The sequence below is a fragment of the Pongo abelii genome, chromosome 12 (genome assembly GCF_028885655.2).
Source record: "Pongo abelii isolate AG06213 chromosome 12, NHGRI_mPonAbe1-v2.0_pri, whole genome shotgun sequence".
Classification (NCBI taxonomy): Eukaryota; Metazoa; Chordata; class Mammalia; order Primates; family Hominidae; genus Pongo; species Pongo abelii.
In genome coordinates this window covers 99,544,773-99,562,402 of record NC_071997.2, presented here as the reverse complement: position 1 = coordinate 99,562,402, position 17,630 = coordinate 99,544,773, and the positions used below count along the sequence as shown (strand labels likewise).

The window sequence follows — 17,630 nt, the reverse complement described above, 5'->3', positions numbered from 1 at the left end:
TATTTTGCCTGTGCCCTTAAGAATTGTGATGGCTGGCCGGGTGCTGGTGGTTCACGCCTGTAATCCCAGCACTTTGGGAAGCCGAGGCAGGCGGACCACGAGGTCAAGAGATCGAGACCATCCTGGCCAACATTGTGAAACCCTGTCTCTACTAAAAATACAAAAATTAGCTGGCCCTGGTGGTGCACGCCTGTAGTCCAGCTACTCGGGAGGCTGAGGCAGGAGAATCGCTTGAACCCGGGAGGCGGAGGTTGCAGTGAGCCACCATTGTGCCACTGCACTCCAGCCTGGGCGACAGTGTGAGACTCTGTCTTGAAAAAAAAAAAAAAAGAATTGTGATGGCTGGCTGGGTGCGGTGGCTCACACCTGTAATCCCAGCACTTTGGGAGGCTGAGGTGGGCGGATCACCTGAGGTCAAGAGTTCAAGACCAGCCTGGCCAACGTGGTGAAACCCCGTCTCTACTAAAAATACAAAAATTAGCCAGGCATGGTGGTGGGCATCTGTAATCCCAGGTACTCGGGAGGCTGAGGCAGGAGAATCGCTTGAACCTGAAATGCAGAGGTTGCAATGAGCTGAGATCGAGCCATTGCACACCAGCCTGGGTGACCAGAGTGAAACTCTATCTCAAAAAAAAAAAAAAAAAAAAAAATTTTGATGGCTATGCAGCAAAATGCTACATGTGCATGCGTGTTTATAAAATTTACTTTCATGTTTTAAAACTTTTGATTTGCCTGTTCGTTATTCAGGACTAACAAGTTTTCCTCCCAATCTGTTTTAGTGAAATTTCCTCCTAACATAGTCAATATCCATGTGAAACATCCGCCTGAGGCTTCCGTCCAGATACATCAGGTTTCAAGAATTGATGGCCCAACAGACCAGAAGACAAAAGAAGCTCAACCAGGCCAGTCCCAAGTCTCATACCAAGGGCTTCCTGTCCAGAAGACCCAGACCATGCATTCCACATACTCCCACCAGCAGGTCATTCCTCACGTCTACCCCGTGGCTGCTAAGACACAGCTTGGCCGGTGCTTCCAGGAAACCATTGGGTCACAGGTAAGCATCATCACGGAGCCTGCTTTAGTAATGTCTTACAGATATGGTAAGAAACGTTCCAAACATTCCAGAAATGTTTCTGGAAGTCCATGATTACCTGTTTCTATTTTTTCAGTTAGGATGATCTGTGTATAAAACATGCATCAGGCGTGAGATATGGTACAGAATATATATTCTGCAAAGATGCTTGAAAATATTTTTGCCTTTTGCAATAGTTTTGTTCATGAGTTTTGAATTCATTGTGCAATAATAATTCATGTCATCTTTGACAGGAAGTAATATTTTATGTTATCTTTTATTTTCTTATAAAAATTCAGGCCAGGTGCTGTGGCTCATGCCTATAATCCTACTACTTTCGGAGGCCGAGGCAGGTGGATTACCTGAGGTCAGGAGTTCGAGACCAGCCTGGCCAACATGATGAAACCCCGTCTCTACTAAAAATACAAAAATTAGCCAGGCGTGGTGGCGGGCGCCTGTAATCCCAGCTACTTGGGAGGCTGAGGCAGGAGAATCACTTGAGCCTGGGAGATGGAGGTTGTAGTGAGTCAAGATCACACCACTGCACTCCAGCCTGGGTGACAAGAGCGAGACTCCGTCTCAAAAGAAAGAAAAAAAATTCATAACTTGCAAAGTATAGTGTGTGAGTTGTTTGAAGTATAACTTTAGGCCTATATTTATATCATAAAGTGAGAGAAAGGCAAAATTTTCTTTAAAACTCATCATTGAATGTGCATAGTGAAGACAACCTAAAAGTGTTGGTTCCTCCACTTCATTATGTGATAATGATGGAGGCTTCGTGCTGTGGTTTCCCTCCTGTCTTTTGGTTATGGGTTAAACCCCTCATGAGAAGACTAGATGAGATACATTTATTATTATTCCTCTGCGATGTCTTGAATATTAAAAATATATCGTGTGTGTGTGTGTGTATGCGCGTGAAATACTTGGGAGTAATAGAACTAATTGTCACTGCTTTAGAAACCTGGACAACACTTTTAGATACTAAGTCAATGGTAGGATTGTCACCTTTCTTCTAGGAGAAGGAGGGAAGATTGTAGACCTGAATGGAAGGCAGCATGTGGGAATGGAAAGAGCATCCTTGTGGAGATGTAAGACCTTGATTAGAGCTGTGAGCCCAGCACTCGGTAGGAGGGAAGTAGCTTCCTTATCTGCAAAGTAGAGATAAGACGTGGGGCTCATGAGACTTTGTTAAGATTAATCAAGATAATGTGAGCCCTACTTTGCAAATATTATAGAACGATACAAATATTAGCTTAGAGAATATTTATCAAGATAGAGTCAAACTTAAGCAACCATCTACTATGACTGTTTTTATATCATGTGCTTTCAGTAAGATAGGGGACAGCATCGATCCCACAAACACAGCCCTCATTGGCCTGTGGACACCTGAAATGCGACCACAGGGGACTTAACATGGCTTTTCATTCCCCAGTTTTGCAAATGCTTTTGGGAGAAGGAACATCAATTTAAATTTAGCTTAAAAGTAAAGACAATGTTTATGCTAAGGGTAGATTTTGATAAAGACAGTGGGGCTGAAGATAAACTTTATACACTTCACAGCTTTGCACTGAACTAGTCTTGGAGAGGGAGGACAAATTTGGTGCCATTTGCATTGTTTATTCATTCCAGCTTAGGTTGGTCATGGAGAAAGGAAAAAGCAGATCTTTTTAAAGTTGTGTGCCCAGTACCTTTCTCCCCGTTTCCAAGTTGGAACACAGATGATAAAAAGCAAGAAAATGAGGCATAACAAACTTGTTATTCTTGTATAATATTAGGTGATTGCTAACAAGAAAAGATGAAAAGATCCTATTGACTTGTAAGCCTAGAGTATACAATTGAAATGAATTGGCTAATTGATGGAGTTACCCAAATAATTAAAACTCAGTGGAATACTTTTGTCTTATCTGCATACATCTCTGACTTTTGGTCTAAAAGATCCAAACAGTGATCTCAATTCTTAATTCATTTTGCATGTGTACTCACTCATACACAGCTTCAAAATAAGACCTATTTTTTGGAAAGCATTCTCAGCATATATTTATTGGTCTTCCTGTTCATGAGGAATGTTGCTGGATGCTAAAGACTGCCCAATTAATTTGTGCAATTAGGGTGAACCAGGCATTTAAAAAATACATTACTGGCAAATAATCGATAGTGTTTAGGTGTATCCTACTATCCTACAAAGGATTTTGAAAATATTTGTGCTTTCTTGCTGTGGTTGGTTTGCAAACGTAGCTATAGCCAGGAGGTATAGGTAGATTTTAAATGGCAGATAATCCAAAACAAAAACAAAACCCTGGATAAATGCTCGCTGTTGCTTTGCTCAGTGGAGCCCTCTTATTAATTGCAAATGTCAAACATTGAGACTTTCAATGCAATAATTACCAATAAACATCTATGTTTATATGTTGCTATGAGAGGTCATATACAAAATAACTTTGACAGAGATAGCCCTTGTTTCTGTGGCACATTCTAATAATTAGGTAGTAAACTTGGGATTGAAAACCCAAGATGAACTGTGATCAACGTATTTAAATTCAGGAAATCTTTGTAGAGTAGAATTTCAGAACTGTTTGGAGGGTGGAGGAAAATGGATGATTGATGAGGAAACCAAGCTCACAGAGCAGAAAGAGAGAGTAATTAAACAGAGGAAAGAGAACAGTACAAGAAATGGGCAAGGAAGAGTTGTCAGAAGAGATTAGAGAAGTGAAATAGCTTGGGATTCTTGGCAGGCTATTGCACAAATATTAAGCCTCTTAAATCTGAGGCATAGTGCAGTATAAATGACTTGCTGGCAAGGTCAGCGTATCAGGAAGCCCCTTTGACTAAGTGATCAACTCAGCATCATTAATAGTGGCGCAGCCTGACCTTATGTGCCTCCTGCTGTGAGACAGTATAGAGTTTGCAGAATTACCCGTGAAGTGTTCTTGCCAAATATATCTAACCTGATTCTAATCAAACCCTTAGACTTAACCCCAAGTTTATAGGGAATACCAAGGGTAAAGAAACAAGTTAAAAACATCACACTCAGACAGAAAAAAACAATCAGACATTTACAATATAGGGCATTATTGCCTGGTTTCTTAAAAAAAAATCAGAATATAAAAGAAAGTGAGATGATGCTTCTGGAAAGAGACACAAAAAATAAGTGTAATGTATTCACCTTAATTAAATCTTGATTGTTTTAAAAAAAGCCAGATCTAAGAGATATTTTGGGAATAGTTGGGGAAATTTGAACTTAAGCTCTGTCTTAGTCCATTTTGTGTTGTTATAACAGAATGCCACAGACTGGGTAATCTATAAAGAAAAGACATTTATTTCTCACTGTTTTAGAGGCTGTGAAGTTCAATATCAAGGTGCCAGCATGTGACCAGGGCCTTCTTACTAAGTCACCCCATAGCAGAAGGACAAGAGAACACAAGAGAGCAAGGGGGGTGCTGAACTTGCTTTTATAACAAGTCCACTCTGGTGATAACTAACCCACTCCCAAGATAATGACATTAATGCATTCATGAGGGAAGACCCTCTTATTAGGTCCCATACTCCTAACACTGTCGCTTTCAGGGGATTAAGTTTCTAACACATGAACTTTGGGGGACACATTCAAACCATAGGAAATGTCATTAGATGATATTTTGGAATTATTAGTTTTCTTATGTGTGGTAATAGTATTGGGATTATGTAGGAAAATATCCTTATTCTTTTTTGTTTGTTTGTTTTGAGATGGAGTCTCTGTGTGGCCCAAGCTGGAGTGCAGTGGAGCAGAGGTGACACTGCAACCTCTGCCTCCCTGGTTCAAGGGATTCTCCTGCCTCAGCCTCCCGAGTAGCTGGAATTACAGGTGTGCACCACCACACCCAGCTAATTTTTGTATTTTTAGTAGAGACGGGGTTTCACCATGTTGCCCAGGCTGGTTTTGAACTCCTGACCTCAGGTGATCCACTCGCCTTGGCCCCCCAAAATGCTGGGATTACAGGCATGAGCCACAGCACCCAGCAGGAAAATGTCCTTATTCTTAATAGATGAATGCTGAAAGTTTTAGGGATGAAATTCTATGATGTTCATAATTTACAGGCACACTTTCTTTTATTGCACCTCACTTCTGCTCTTTGTAGATAGATATTGTGTCTTTTACTAATTGAATGAAGGTTATGGCAGCCCTGCTTATTGGCAAGCAAGTTTTTCTGACAGCATGCTCTCACTTTGTGTCTCTGTCACATGTTGGTAATGTTTGCAATATTTCAAGACCTTTTCATTGTTGTATCTGTTATGGTGATGTGTGATAAGTGATTTTTGTTACTATTGTAATTGTTTTGGGGCATCACAAACCACAATCATATAAGATGGCAAACTTAATTGATACATGTGTATTCTCTGACTGCTCTACCAACTGGCCATTCCCGTATCTCTCTCCCTCTCTTCAGGCATCCCTATTGGCTGAAACACAACAATATTGAAATTAGGCTAATTGGTAATACTACAATGGCCTTTAAGTGTTCAAGTGGAAGAAGGAGTCACACATCTCTCACTTTATTTTTATTTATTTATTTATTTATTTTTGAGACAGAGTCTTGATCTGTTACCCAGGCTGGAGTGCAGTGGCACGATCCTGGCTCGCTGCAAGCTCTGCCTCCTGGGTTCACACCATTCTCCTGCCTCAGCCTCCCGAGTAGCTGGGACAACAGGCGCCCGCCACCACGCCCGGGTAATTTTTGTATTTTTATTACAGATGGGATTTCACCGTGTTAGCCAGGGTGGTCTCGATCTCCTAACCTCGTGATCCACCCTCCTTGGCCTCCCAAAGTGCTGGGGTTACAGACATGAGCCACCACGCCCGGCCACATCTCTCACTTTAAATCAAAAGCTAAAAATGATTAACCTTAGTGAGGAGGGCGTGTTGAAAGCCAAAATAAGCCAAAAGCTAGGCCTTTGCATCAGTTAGCCAAGTTGTGAATTCAAAGGAAAAGTTCTTGAAGGAAATTAAAAGTGCTACTCCAGAGAGTACATGAATGATAAAGTATAACAGCCCTGTTGCTAATACGGAGAATGTTTGAGGGAGGTCTAGAACCAGTCACAACATTCTCTTCAGCCAAAGCTCAATCCAGAACAAGGACCTAACTGTCTTCAATTCTCTGAAGGCTTGGAGAGGTGAGGAAGTTGCAGAAGAAAAATCTGAAGCTAGTAGTGGTTGGTCCATCTGCATACCATAAAAGTACAAGGAGAAGCAGCAAATGCTGATGTAGAAGCTGCAGCAAGTTGTCCAGAAGATCACTGATAAAGGTGGCTACACTAAGCAGCCTTATACCTGAAGAAGATGCCATTTAGGACTTTCATAGCTAGAGAGAAAGTCATTGCTTGGCTTCAGAGGACAGGCTGGCTCTCTTGTTAGGGGCTAATGCAGTTGGTGACTTTAAGTTGCAGCCAGTGCTCATAGGCTGTTCTGAAAATTATATGGCCCTTAAGAACTATGTTAAATCTACTCTGCCTGTGCTGTATAAAGAGACTAGCAAAGCCTGGATGACAGCACATGTGTTTGCAGTTTGGTTTACTGAAGGTTTTAAGACCACTATTGAAACCTGATGCTCAGAAGAAAAGATTCCTTTCAAAATATTACTGCTCATTGACAATGTACCTGGTCACTCAAGAGCTCTAATGGAGATGTAGAAAAAGATGAATGTTGTTTTCATGCCTGCAATCACAACATCCATTCTGTAGCCCATGGATCAAGGAGTCATTTTGACTTTCAAGTCTTATTATTTAAGAAATACATTTTTTAAGGCTATCACTGCCATAGATCATGATTCCTCTGATGGATCTGGGCAAAGTAAATAAAAAGCTTTCTGAAAGGGTTTGCCATTCTAGATGCCATAAGGAACATTCATGATACATGGGAGGAGGTCAAAATATCAGCATTAAAGATATTTAATTAAATTAGATACTGGAAAAAGTCAAATCCAACCCTTATGGATGACTTTGAGGGGTACAAAATTTCACTGGAGGAAGTCACTACAGTTATGGTGGAAATAGCAAGAGAACTCGAGTTAGAAGTGGATCCTGAAGATATGACCAAACTGCTGCAATCTCATGTTCAAACTTGAATGGATGAGGAGCTGTTGCTTATGAATGAGCAAAGAAAGTGCTTTCATGAGATGAAATCGACTCCTGGTGTAGATGCTGTGAACATTGTGGAATGACAACAGTGGATTTAGAATACGCTATAAATTTAATTGATAAAACATTAGCAGGACTTAAGAGGACTGACTCATTTTGAAAGCAGTTCTAGCATGGGTCAAATGTTGTCAAACAGTATCACTTACTACAGAGAAATATTTAGTAAAAGGAAGAGTCAGGCAAAGCTGCAGACTTCACTGTTGTCTTATTTTAAGAAATTGCCACAGCCACCCCAACCCTCAGGAACCCCCATCCTGATTGGTTGACAGTCATCAACATCAAGGCAAGACCCTCTACCAGCAAAAAGGTTATGACTCACAGAAGGCTCAGATGATTATTAGCATTTTTAAAGCGATAGTGTTTTAAAATTAAGGTATGTACTTTAAGGCATAGCACTACTGCAAACTTCATAGATGACAGTATAGTGTAAACATGACTTTTATTTGCACTGGGAAACTGACAAATTCATGTGACTCACTTTATTGTGATAGTAACTTTATTGCAGTGGTCAGGAACTGAACCCACAACATATCTGAGGTATTGCCTGTAGTTTCAGAGGTATTTCACACACAAGTAGCACAAACTTGACTCTTGAGCAGTTCATATTGTAGGTGATCATTGTATTATCCTTTGAATATCTCAGTATATTTGAAAATGTTTTAGAAAGAAGGGGGAAAATGTTAAAATTTCCTAGACTTATAAATAGAATAGTATATTTTAAAGCCAAATTTAAAAGCTCTCACTATAGTACATTTAGAGACTTTTTAGAAACAAACTTAAAGTTTTTAACTGTTTAATGGGGCTGTTGGGTGAGTGTGAGGTGACATGAGGCCAAGGAAGAGAAATTGGCCTTGTGAAATGACCAAGGTCTAATCTAAGAAGTCAAGATTAAAAAAAGGAGATGACTATAGGGGATTTTGTGAAGAATCAAGCATCAGGATTGCATTACAGGCTGTTGTAAAGACAAGGATCATGAAGAAATGAACTATTCTGAATTTTCTTGCTTCACAAATCAGCTAAATAAATGCTCACTAGAGTTGATTACTTGACCCTTAGCAGGGAGGATTGTGAGAAGATGAGCAATGACATCTCTGTTACAAGCAGCCTCATCCTTGATTAATATTAGGAAGGGTGTACTCTTAATTATCAGTCAAGGAAGTCCAGGCTGTTTTAGAGTTGGAATGCTAGAGAATTAATGGAGAAAATTCAGTGATCAGTGAATAGATTTGCTGATGATAGTTAAATTCATGACACAGAGGACATTTCTTTGGATTGCATTATAATGAGAAAAGAGCGGGAATGATGGAGTTAAAGGTTTCTGTAATGTTTTCTCACCTTGACAGAGAATGCCAACCTGTAGGGAAAAAAAAATTCTATTGTTTTGTTTTTGTAAAAAGTTATGTTTAGTATTTCAGAGTTCTAAAAATATGTTTAACAATCAAATAAATTATTGGTTTTTATGTGAATCAGGCTGTCTATATAGGCAGTCTCTATAGGCATCACTAAATCTCCTATATTCAAAGAACAGAAATTGATCTCATAGAACTATATAGGGTGACAGACAGGAGTGGTTTTCTTGAATATAAATCAAGTATGAAGTAGTTGGCAGGTCCTAATTTTGGCAGAGTTAGGTTTCTGTGCTACCTGGAGTAAATTGTGGTAGTCTACATATATGTGAAAACATTTGCAAGAGTTTGCTCACTGACTGTTAGAATGACAATCCCAGTGGTTACAATCACCAGCCACTTCAGGGTAATCTCACTTTTCACAGGCTTCAAACCTGAACATTTCTGTGGTAGTTATCATCTCTGAGGAGAGGCCAAGTTTCAGAAAATACCCCTCCAATCTATTTTTGCGTCATAGGAACATTAAATATATTCATCTTTTTTACATAAAAATCAATTGTATTAAGGGTGTCCTTTGTTTTTAAATTGGTTCTCTTAACAGTGACCTAAATTAAAAGCTTATTTGGCATCTGACTTTTTGATTGTTTCAAACATGTTTTATTGATTGCCCAGTTGCTGGAAACAAACATTAGTGACCTAGTTATGCCAGATGGTATGAAAAGGCCTTGTATGGGAAGCATTTAGAATCACAGTGTAGAGTTCAGGGTCCAGCTTCCATGCTGAACCTGCCCATTGCCTGGTTGCACAAGCCTGTGCTCTTTGTTGAACCCAGGAACCTGCCTCGTAATCAGACAGAGGCGTTATAAGGGGAGACAAAAAATTCAGGTGCTTCAAGATTTCCTATTTCAAAATGCTGAAAGATCAGAAAATTTCACATATAAATACCTGAGGTAATTAAAAAGCAGGCTTTCCAGGACACTGGAAAACCTTGATTTATACAGCATATGTTTTAAGTACAGCACTCTAACACAGATAAAGATGATCAAATAACACATGAACCCACTTTTATAGTTTGCAACTATAAAACTCTTAGAAAAGATTTTAAAAACCATAAGAAACAAACTTTAAGATTAAGGTCTTCAATACATATTCTACAGAAGAAAATAAACTTTATGTGGATTAGGAAGAAAGGAAAGGACCGGTAGTTGATGTGGAATCCTGAAATCATTGGGAAAATTCTTTTTTCCCTTAATTATTGGCCATATACATAATAAGCCCTAGGGCAAAATTGGGTTAAAGTGACACAAGAACTGTTAGGGATTCTATTAGAGATGCCAGAAGTTGTTCCAGCAGTTCTCTTTGGACAGGAAAAATGGAAACAGAATGGACTATTGGGGAAAAAGATTATTTAATTGAAGATAGGTCTCTTTTGGCAGATACGTTCAGTAACAATCCTAAGCTCTAAAGCTTAGCACTGGACACACACACACACACACACACACACACACACACACACACACACACACACACACACACACACACACACACACACACACACACACACACACACACACACACACACACACACACACACACACACACACACACACACACACACACCCATTCTAAAGGGCCAAATAGATATACTTAGCTTTCGTTTAAAAAAACTTAAAAGAATAAGCTTAATGGAGAAATTAACAGGAAAATATGAGCTCATTGAAGTGGAAAGTATCCTAATTGCATGGCTGAAATTACTTTTTTTAAAAAGAGTTTCAATACTTTTGTCACAGGACTTTGAATAAAGAAAAATATTTCTTGGTTTCCACTGGACAAAAGCCAATAAGAAGCTGGGGAAATAGATGTGATGCCTGCCAGCTCCACATGGGAGAAAAAAGATAGGTAGATGGTTGGGTAGACGCAGATGAGACGGGCACTTTGGAAATCTTTTCTCAGTGGTGAGAAATAGTGTTCATTTAGGGGAGCTGAGACATTGAGTTCTGCTCAGAAACCCGCTCTTGAATTTCCGCAGCATCTCTTCTGTCCTGACAACGTGAATATTATTGGGATGAAGCCTAAATCTATGATTAAAAAACAAACAAACCTAGTTTTATCCTGACAGAAGTAATGCCAGAATTATTGTAACACTTTTCACACTGGTTATTCCTTAAACTCAGTCCGTAAACTATGTAAATAGATTAGAAGTCTAAAGAAAAAAATGGTTATAAAACGTCTTACTTATGTGGAAGGGGAACTGAGTCAGGCTGGGTCAGTAGAGGGCAGAGGTGAATTGTGACTCTCTCTTCCTCCCCATCGCCTGAGGCCACATGCCCTTAAGGATAGGGCCCTCCCAGGTGATCTTGGACCAGTGCAGTAGCCTGCCTTCTTTTGGAGGAGCTGCTGGGCAGTGACTGGGGAAGGTGAGGCTGAGGCTACTAGACATCTGTCTTCTTGCTGAGCAGAGAGCTCAGTTGGAGTGTGTGCTGATTGCATTTGCTGAAGTTTGGCTTCCTTGAGGTGGAATAAGTCATTAACACCAGGCACTTCCTATGCCATCTGGGCTTTTCTTCAGTGTCCCACTCAAGTACTCCTTTGCCATAATCTAAGAAATATTTAATTGAGTGTTAGTGAGTCTGGTTGTCTCTTGTGGCTCTAAAATGGCTGCTGTCTGTAGCCATCCGTGCCAAACCTTACCTGTGTCAACAGCTGAAGGTATCACCGAAGGTGTCCTACACATCTCAGCGATAGGTGCTGGAACTCTTAAGTGTTTGCTGGTCTTGTTCCAGCAACCTCTGCCAGATTGACTTTTATGCAGGGGCCCTCTAGCCTGGAGTCAAGAAAGATCAGTAAAGACAGGGGTAAGATCCAAAGAGGAAAAACACCGCATGTGAGAGAGAACATGTCTGCATGTCACTGGGCTCCTGCCAGTGGAGAGGAGAACTGCTCGTTTTACTTGGATTGAGAATGTAGGGCTGGGACATTAGGATAATCAAAATATAGATTCTTAGAACTTCAAAGAATGGGTTGTGACCCAGACATTACCCTTCCTGCGGCCCAGTATCCAGTCTTTACCCAGGCAGATGTCTTCTGGGAACCAAAGAGGCTGTCAGCTTTAAGTGTCCACCTGCCCTGACCTGTTTAAGAGAAGCAAGTCTGTGTTTCTTCATTGGTTCTCCTTAAGCCCCTCCTCTCAGATTTTTTTTTCATTTTATTGGCAATTAAAATGCCTTTATCGTGACATGGAATATCAAATTACCATATTTTATACCTCTAGGGCTCTCTAAAATAATATACCTATTAATAATTAGACTCCTGTTTCTACATAGGAATAAGCATTGAAAATAATAGTTATGGAGCAGCTCAGAGTGGAAGCATGTTGAGCTACTTCTGATATTGGCAAAGTGGTAAGATTTTATGGTCACTGTGTTTGAAGATGACAGTTCTGAGCATGTTGGAAATAGTTTTAAGAGACGATGGCTTGAATCGATGGTTGATTTTGGCTCTATACATTATAAGAAAGGGTTTCAGGATTTATAGCTGGCATTTCGAGGCTCTGATGGTCTGATGTGGCTTTGTGCTATCCCTCAGAATTGAGATTTGCTAAAATGAAGAGGAATCATCTGGTTTACTAAAAAAATCAGTCCTCTGAAATCTGCCCCATAAAGTTGTAGTGAGAGAAGCAACATTTTTTGCCGTATATTGGAGAGGACAAAGTTCTTCCCTGAACCTTCTCTAAGACCATGATAGTACTGTTTTTTTCCTTTCTCATCCTTCCATTTTTTTCCCTCTTCTGTCTCCTTTCTTAAATAAAATAATTTATATATAGAATTGAATGTTCTGTTTCAACAAGGTCACTTTATGAGACTGTGCATTTACTCTAGTGACACCGCCATTGTGCAAATAGCTTGGACATGTCTGAACAAGATTTGCCACCATTGAGAATATTTAAAGTGTGTCTCTAGCCTTGAAGAACATTCTCAAATTCAAAATATTTTGTATATTTCTAAATATTTTAAATAAACAGAGAGCAGTGCCTCCAAGATGACCACTTTGCAGAAGACTGGTTTAGAATCTGCAAGCTCTAACGGAGTTGTTAAAGAATATGGTCTTAACATTCCGTGGCTTTGAGATAAGCCTCTTTTTTTTTTCTTTTTCTTTTTTAAGATAGGGTCTCACTCTGTTGCCCAAGCTGGAGTGCAGTGGCAGGATCATAGCATGCTGCAACCTCAAACTCTCGGGCTCAAGTGATCCTCCTGCCTCAGCCTCCCAAGTAGCTAAGAGTATAGGTGTGTGCCACCATACCTGGCCATGGGGCAAGCCTCTGTAAGACAATGCATTTTTAGAAAACTGACAGCTGATTTGACCTTCAAAACAATCAGGAGAAACAGGAAAAGTAGACATTTATGTCTCCCATTTATTTATGTGAAATTTGAGGCTCAGAGATTGGGACTAGCTTGTGTTGGTATTTCCAAGACAATAGCTCTCTTTCCATTTTGGCAAATTCATCATATCTCGGCCCTCAGTTTCTTCATTTTTCAAATAATTGGATTGGCTAAGGAGACTACCAAGGTGTCTTTGAGCCCTCCAAACCTCTATGATGATTTCTACATCTTTGCTCTTTTCTGCAATCTTAGACACCACTGGTGCTGACATATGCACAGGCCATATGGACAGGTCAATGTCAAATAGAGTGAATGAATAACCTATACTGGTCTCTCAAATCCTACTGACTTGGAAGACTCCTCTTTAGTATCAGTTTCTCTGAAAAGCTTTTTAATACTTCTTCAACCCACACTTCTCTCTGTTCCTTAAATCTTTATTGCATTTAGAATCTAATCAGACAGTTTTGAATTTAAATATTTTAAAGTTGTTGCTTTTGTGCCTCGTTTCTCTTCCTCACCAGCTTGCACTTTTTATAAGGCCAGGATCACTTACGAATTGATCTCAGAACTAGGCACAGATGAATTGTGGGTAAATATATTAGGTTAGTCTAGGTTGTGCTTCAGTAACACATTAGCATAACAAAGTTTACGTTTTGTGTGCATTAGACATGTTAGAGGTGAGCAGAGGACTCTGCTCTGTATATTTCAGGGACTTGGGTTGCTAGTGGTTCCATCATGTTACTGCCATGTTATCCAGAATATATGGCTTCCTTAATTCCTACAGCAGGGAACGAGAGGTTCTGCAAAGGACCACACTCATTCCCTTTCCCATAGCCACCTGTTCAGGATGAGTCCCATGGCCATACCTGTTAGTGCTATGGATAGAATTATGCGTCCCATCCCCAAATTCATATGTTGAAGCCCCAAACCCCAATGCGACTATATTTGGAGACAGAGTCTAAAAGGAGATAACTAAGGTTAAGTGAGATCGTAAGGGCAGGGCCCTGATGTGATAGGACCGGTGAGCTTGACCTCTCTGTTGCTTTCCCCACACACTTGCACAAAGAAGAGTCCATGCGAGCACACAGCCAGATGGCAGCTACCCACAAGCTAGGAGGAGGGGCCTCACCAAAAATCCACCATGTTGGTACCATAATCTTGGGTTTCCAGTCTCCAGAACTGTGAGTAAATTAAAAAAAAATCTATTGTTTAAACCACCCAGTCTATGGTATTTTGTTATGGCAATCCAACAGATAGTTTTGGAGCTAGGAAATGTGGGGAAACAAGTGGCTCTTTGGGGAACAATGGATGTTTCTGCCAGAAGAGTCAGGGCAGTGGACAAGACAGACATGGTTCCCTGCACCCAGGGATCTAAATGAACCTGTTAGTGTTATTTGTGGCTTTCAGTTTTTCTACATGACTTGCAACCAAACCACAGGTAATTATTAGTTTTGAGTTCTGTGTACTTGGAAGAGACACAGAAAAAACTGAAAGCTTAACCAAATGAGGCACGCATTACAATTTCACATAGTGCTATGAGGCCTAAAATGTTTTTGGTTCCTTTCATTATCTCTTTATAGACATGAAGCTTAATATAGAAGATTTATCTCAATATGGTTGTAGAAATAAGCGTTGGAGGCCAGGCACGGTGGCTTACGCCTGTAATCCCAGCACTTTGGGAGGCCGAGGCGGGCAGATCACGAGGTTAGGAGATCGAGACCATCCTGGCTAACACAGTGAAACCCCATCTCTACTAAAAATACAAAAAATTAGCCAGGCGTGGTGGCAGGCACCTGTAGTCCCAGCTACTCGGGAGGCTGAGGCAGGAAAATGGCGTGAACCTGGGAGGCGGAGCTTGCAGTGAGCCAAGATTGTGCCACTGCACTCCAGCCTGGGTGACAGAGCAAGACTCCATTTCAAAAAAAAAAAAAAAAAGAAGCATTGGAGAAGATAGGCATTCATGTTCATCATTTTGGGGGTGATCAGGTTGCTGTGGTCATAGTAATCATGGCTATATGCACATCTTTATTCCCTCTCTCAACATGAGTCTTTCTTTTTAGACACATTCCTGGTAATTAAACTTAAAATAAATTCGATCTACTCACCATCTAGTACTAGGATTTATCACATGATTTGTGTTGTTTTGCCCCAAGGAAAGGCTGACAGGAATTATGATGTCAGAATATAATCATGACAATACTGTACTTAAATTTTCTTTTTGCAACTTAAGAGCAAAACACACATATCACAGCCTGGAAGAAGACTTGACTGCTGAAATGTTCAAATCATTGTAGAGGTGGAGAAAATAGGTAGCGCAAATTCTATCTTTTCTTTAGAAAAGATGTCAAGTAGAATCATAAGTTTCATGCTTAAGAGGTTTTTTTTTCCTTCATATATTACTTTAAAAACCATTTTTGCCTTAGTGTAACTTTTAAAATACCATTTCATAAACTAAAGTAGTTGTCTGGAATTCCTTGAAGCCCATGGTTTGGCTTCAGCAGGTTTTAAACAAATACACTGTCAGAAATCGCTGTGGATACAGTTCCAGCAGTTAATGCTCTAGTCACAGTAGATACTTTGTAAAATCAATAGCCTGAAATATCAGAGGATTATAGTTGTATCAGATTCCCCAAATGCCTGACATTGTTTTAATTACTCTAATAAAAGAAAGCTGAGTGGACTTAAAAAAATAAAAAAAAGAAAGAAGAAACCCTTGCCTATAAAGAATGTTCTGCTCAAGCCAAAGCAAATTTTTTTTACAAGTTCTCTTAGAAAATCTGGAAGTATTTATGCATTTTCCTCTTCTTATGAGACAATGCCTGTTACCCAGCCAGTTCTGCATCGTACAGTGCTCTTTATAACAACGACCCTTAGAACAAGTTGATCAAATATATTGCTCTAGTTGCATTAGTGATAGGGGTTAGAGATTTAGAACTTTTTACTTTTCGATGCATAGAAATAAGCATATTTAATGTTCTAGTACTGGGACACTAAAGAGTGTTCATGAGATTTTCTAGTTTAATTTGGAGCCATAGTTGATTCAGGGGCTAGAAAAACACTATTTTGCTCAGAACATTGTCAGGAGTCACTTTTCCAGAGTGGAGATGTGTTTATATCATAGTGAAAAGACAGTTTAACAGGAGCGAAGAAGAGGAAAGACGAAGTTTGGATTGATCCAACAACCTGTTACATGCAGTCAGTACTTTTCCCATAAGGGACTTCATTCTGATTCTTATGAAAAGAAGTTCAAGATTTCCAAAAAAAATAGGATTAACATTCCTCACCCAGATTCATAGTATTGATAGTGTAGCTTTTGTTTACTAGAATACCCCAAGGCTTTGTGCCAGAATGTTAGAGTAATGTGCTTCTGAATGTGGATGGAGGCAAGGATGGCACCTGCATGGGTGGAATAATTTATGGGACATACCTGTGCAGTGTAGGTTGATGGATTATAATGTGACTTTATAATGGTCACAGCCCAGTACACCCAAGATCTGCATTTCCATGAGCATCTTGAATCATTTCTGAGATCTTGCCTATTGATAATTATATCATTCATTATAGCTACCCAATATAATCTAGAATCGAGCCATTTAAGAGCCATAACTGTTCTCGGGAAGGTAGAGCTGCCCTTTGTGTGTACAGGTTAGCAGGAAAGGGCTGGCATGAGGTAGGGTGAGGAAAAGGCAGCCCGTTATTATGGTTATCCTTGATTAGGTTGGCCCAGGTCAGAGTATGAGGATACCACCAGGCAGGCTGTGGCAGCACGGAATCTAATGTATCAACCTAGCAGACAGGGGGCACCTGAGGAACACCGACCTTCATAGGATTGCCCTGCCACATAGCTCCTTGGCTGCCCTCAGCCTTGCCCTGGAGCTTTCATAAAATCATAGAACTTAGGCACTTAAATGAGTATTAGCAAGTAGTCTTTCCTTACAATTTTATGGGTGATGCAACTAACATCCAGAGAAGTAAATCAGTTTGCAGTTGAGTTTGTGTGGGAGGTGGGGAGTAAAACTGAAGATTTTAGTGTCTAGTCCAGTCTTTGTACTTTTTTTTTTTTTTTTTTTTGAGATGGAGTCTTGCTCTGTCTCCCAGGCGGGAGTGCAGTGGCGCGATCTCGGCTGACTGCAAGCTCCGCCTCCCAGGTTCAAGCAATTCTCCTGCCTTCGCCTCCCAAGTAGCTGGAATTACAGGCACCCGCCACCAAGCTTGGCTATTTTTTTGTGTGTTTTTAGTAGAGACTGGCTTTCACCATGTTGGCCAGGCTGGTTTCAAACTCCTGACCTCAAGTGACCTGCCTGCCTTGGCCTCCCAAAGTGCTGGGATTACAGGTTGCATTTCACCATCTAGTAGAATACTCTTTGCTTCAGTGTGGCAGCTATGGCTCCAGAATTTGTGCCTCTTTTGTCACTCTTGTGGGAATCAGAACTCTTCCCCCAGAACACAAAATGAAGGACTAGAGAGAGGTCACAGTGGAGGGAACTACACACATTACAGAACACTCTCAACTCTGGAGCTGATGTAGAGGGCACACTCACTGTGAGAGCACATCTGTAATCCACTGCACCTGGCCAGTCTTTCTACTATTGCACCGACTCTTAGGCCATTTCTTCTAGGGATGGAGGATTCATAAGAAACCATTGCTATCTAAACCTGAAA

The 17,630-nt window shown here is 40.3% G+C and overlaps 1 protein-coding gene across 23 annotated transcripts in view; it reads left to right on the top strand.

Annotated features, from left to right (window-relative positions):
* The window catches only part of LTBP1 (latent transforming growth factor beta binding protein 1), a 446,431-nt gene that overhangs the window by 235,106 nt on the left and 193,695 nt on the right, over positions 1 to 17,630 (top strand). For all 23 annotated transcript variants that reach the window (XM_024242216.2, XM_024242210.2, XM_063713730.1 and 20 more), the window contains one exon: positions 780 to 1,054. In XM_024242216.2, coding sequence (XP_024097984.1) covers positions 780 to 1,054 — 275 coding nt within the window. The remainder of the gene's footprint in view (positions 1 to 779; positions 1,055 to 17,630) is intronic.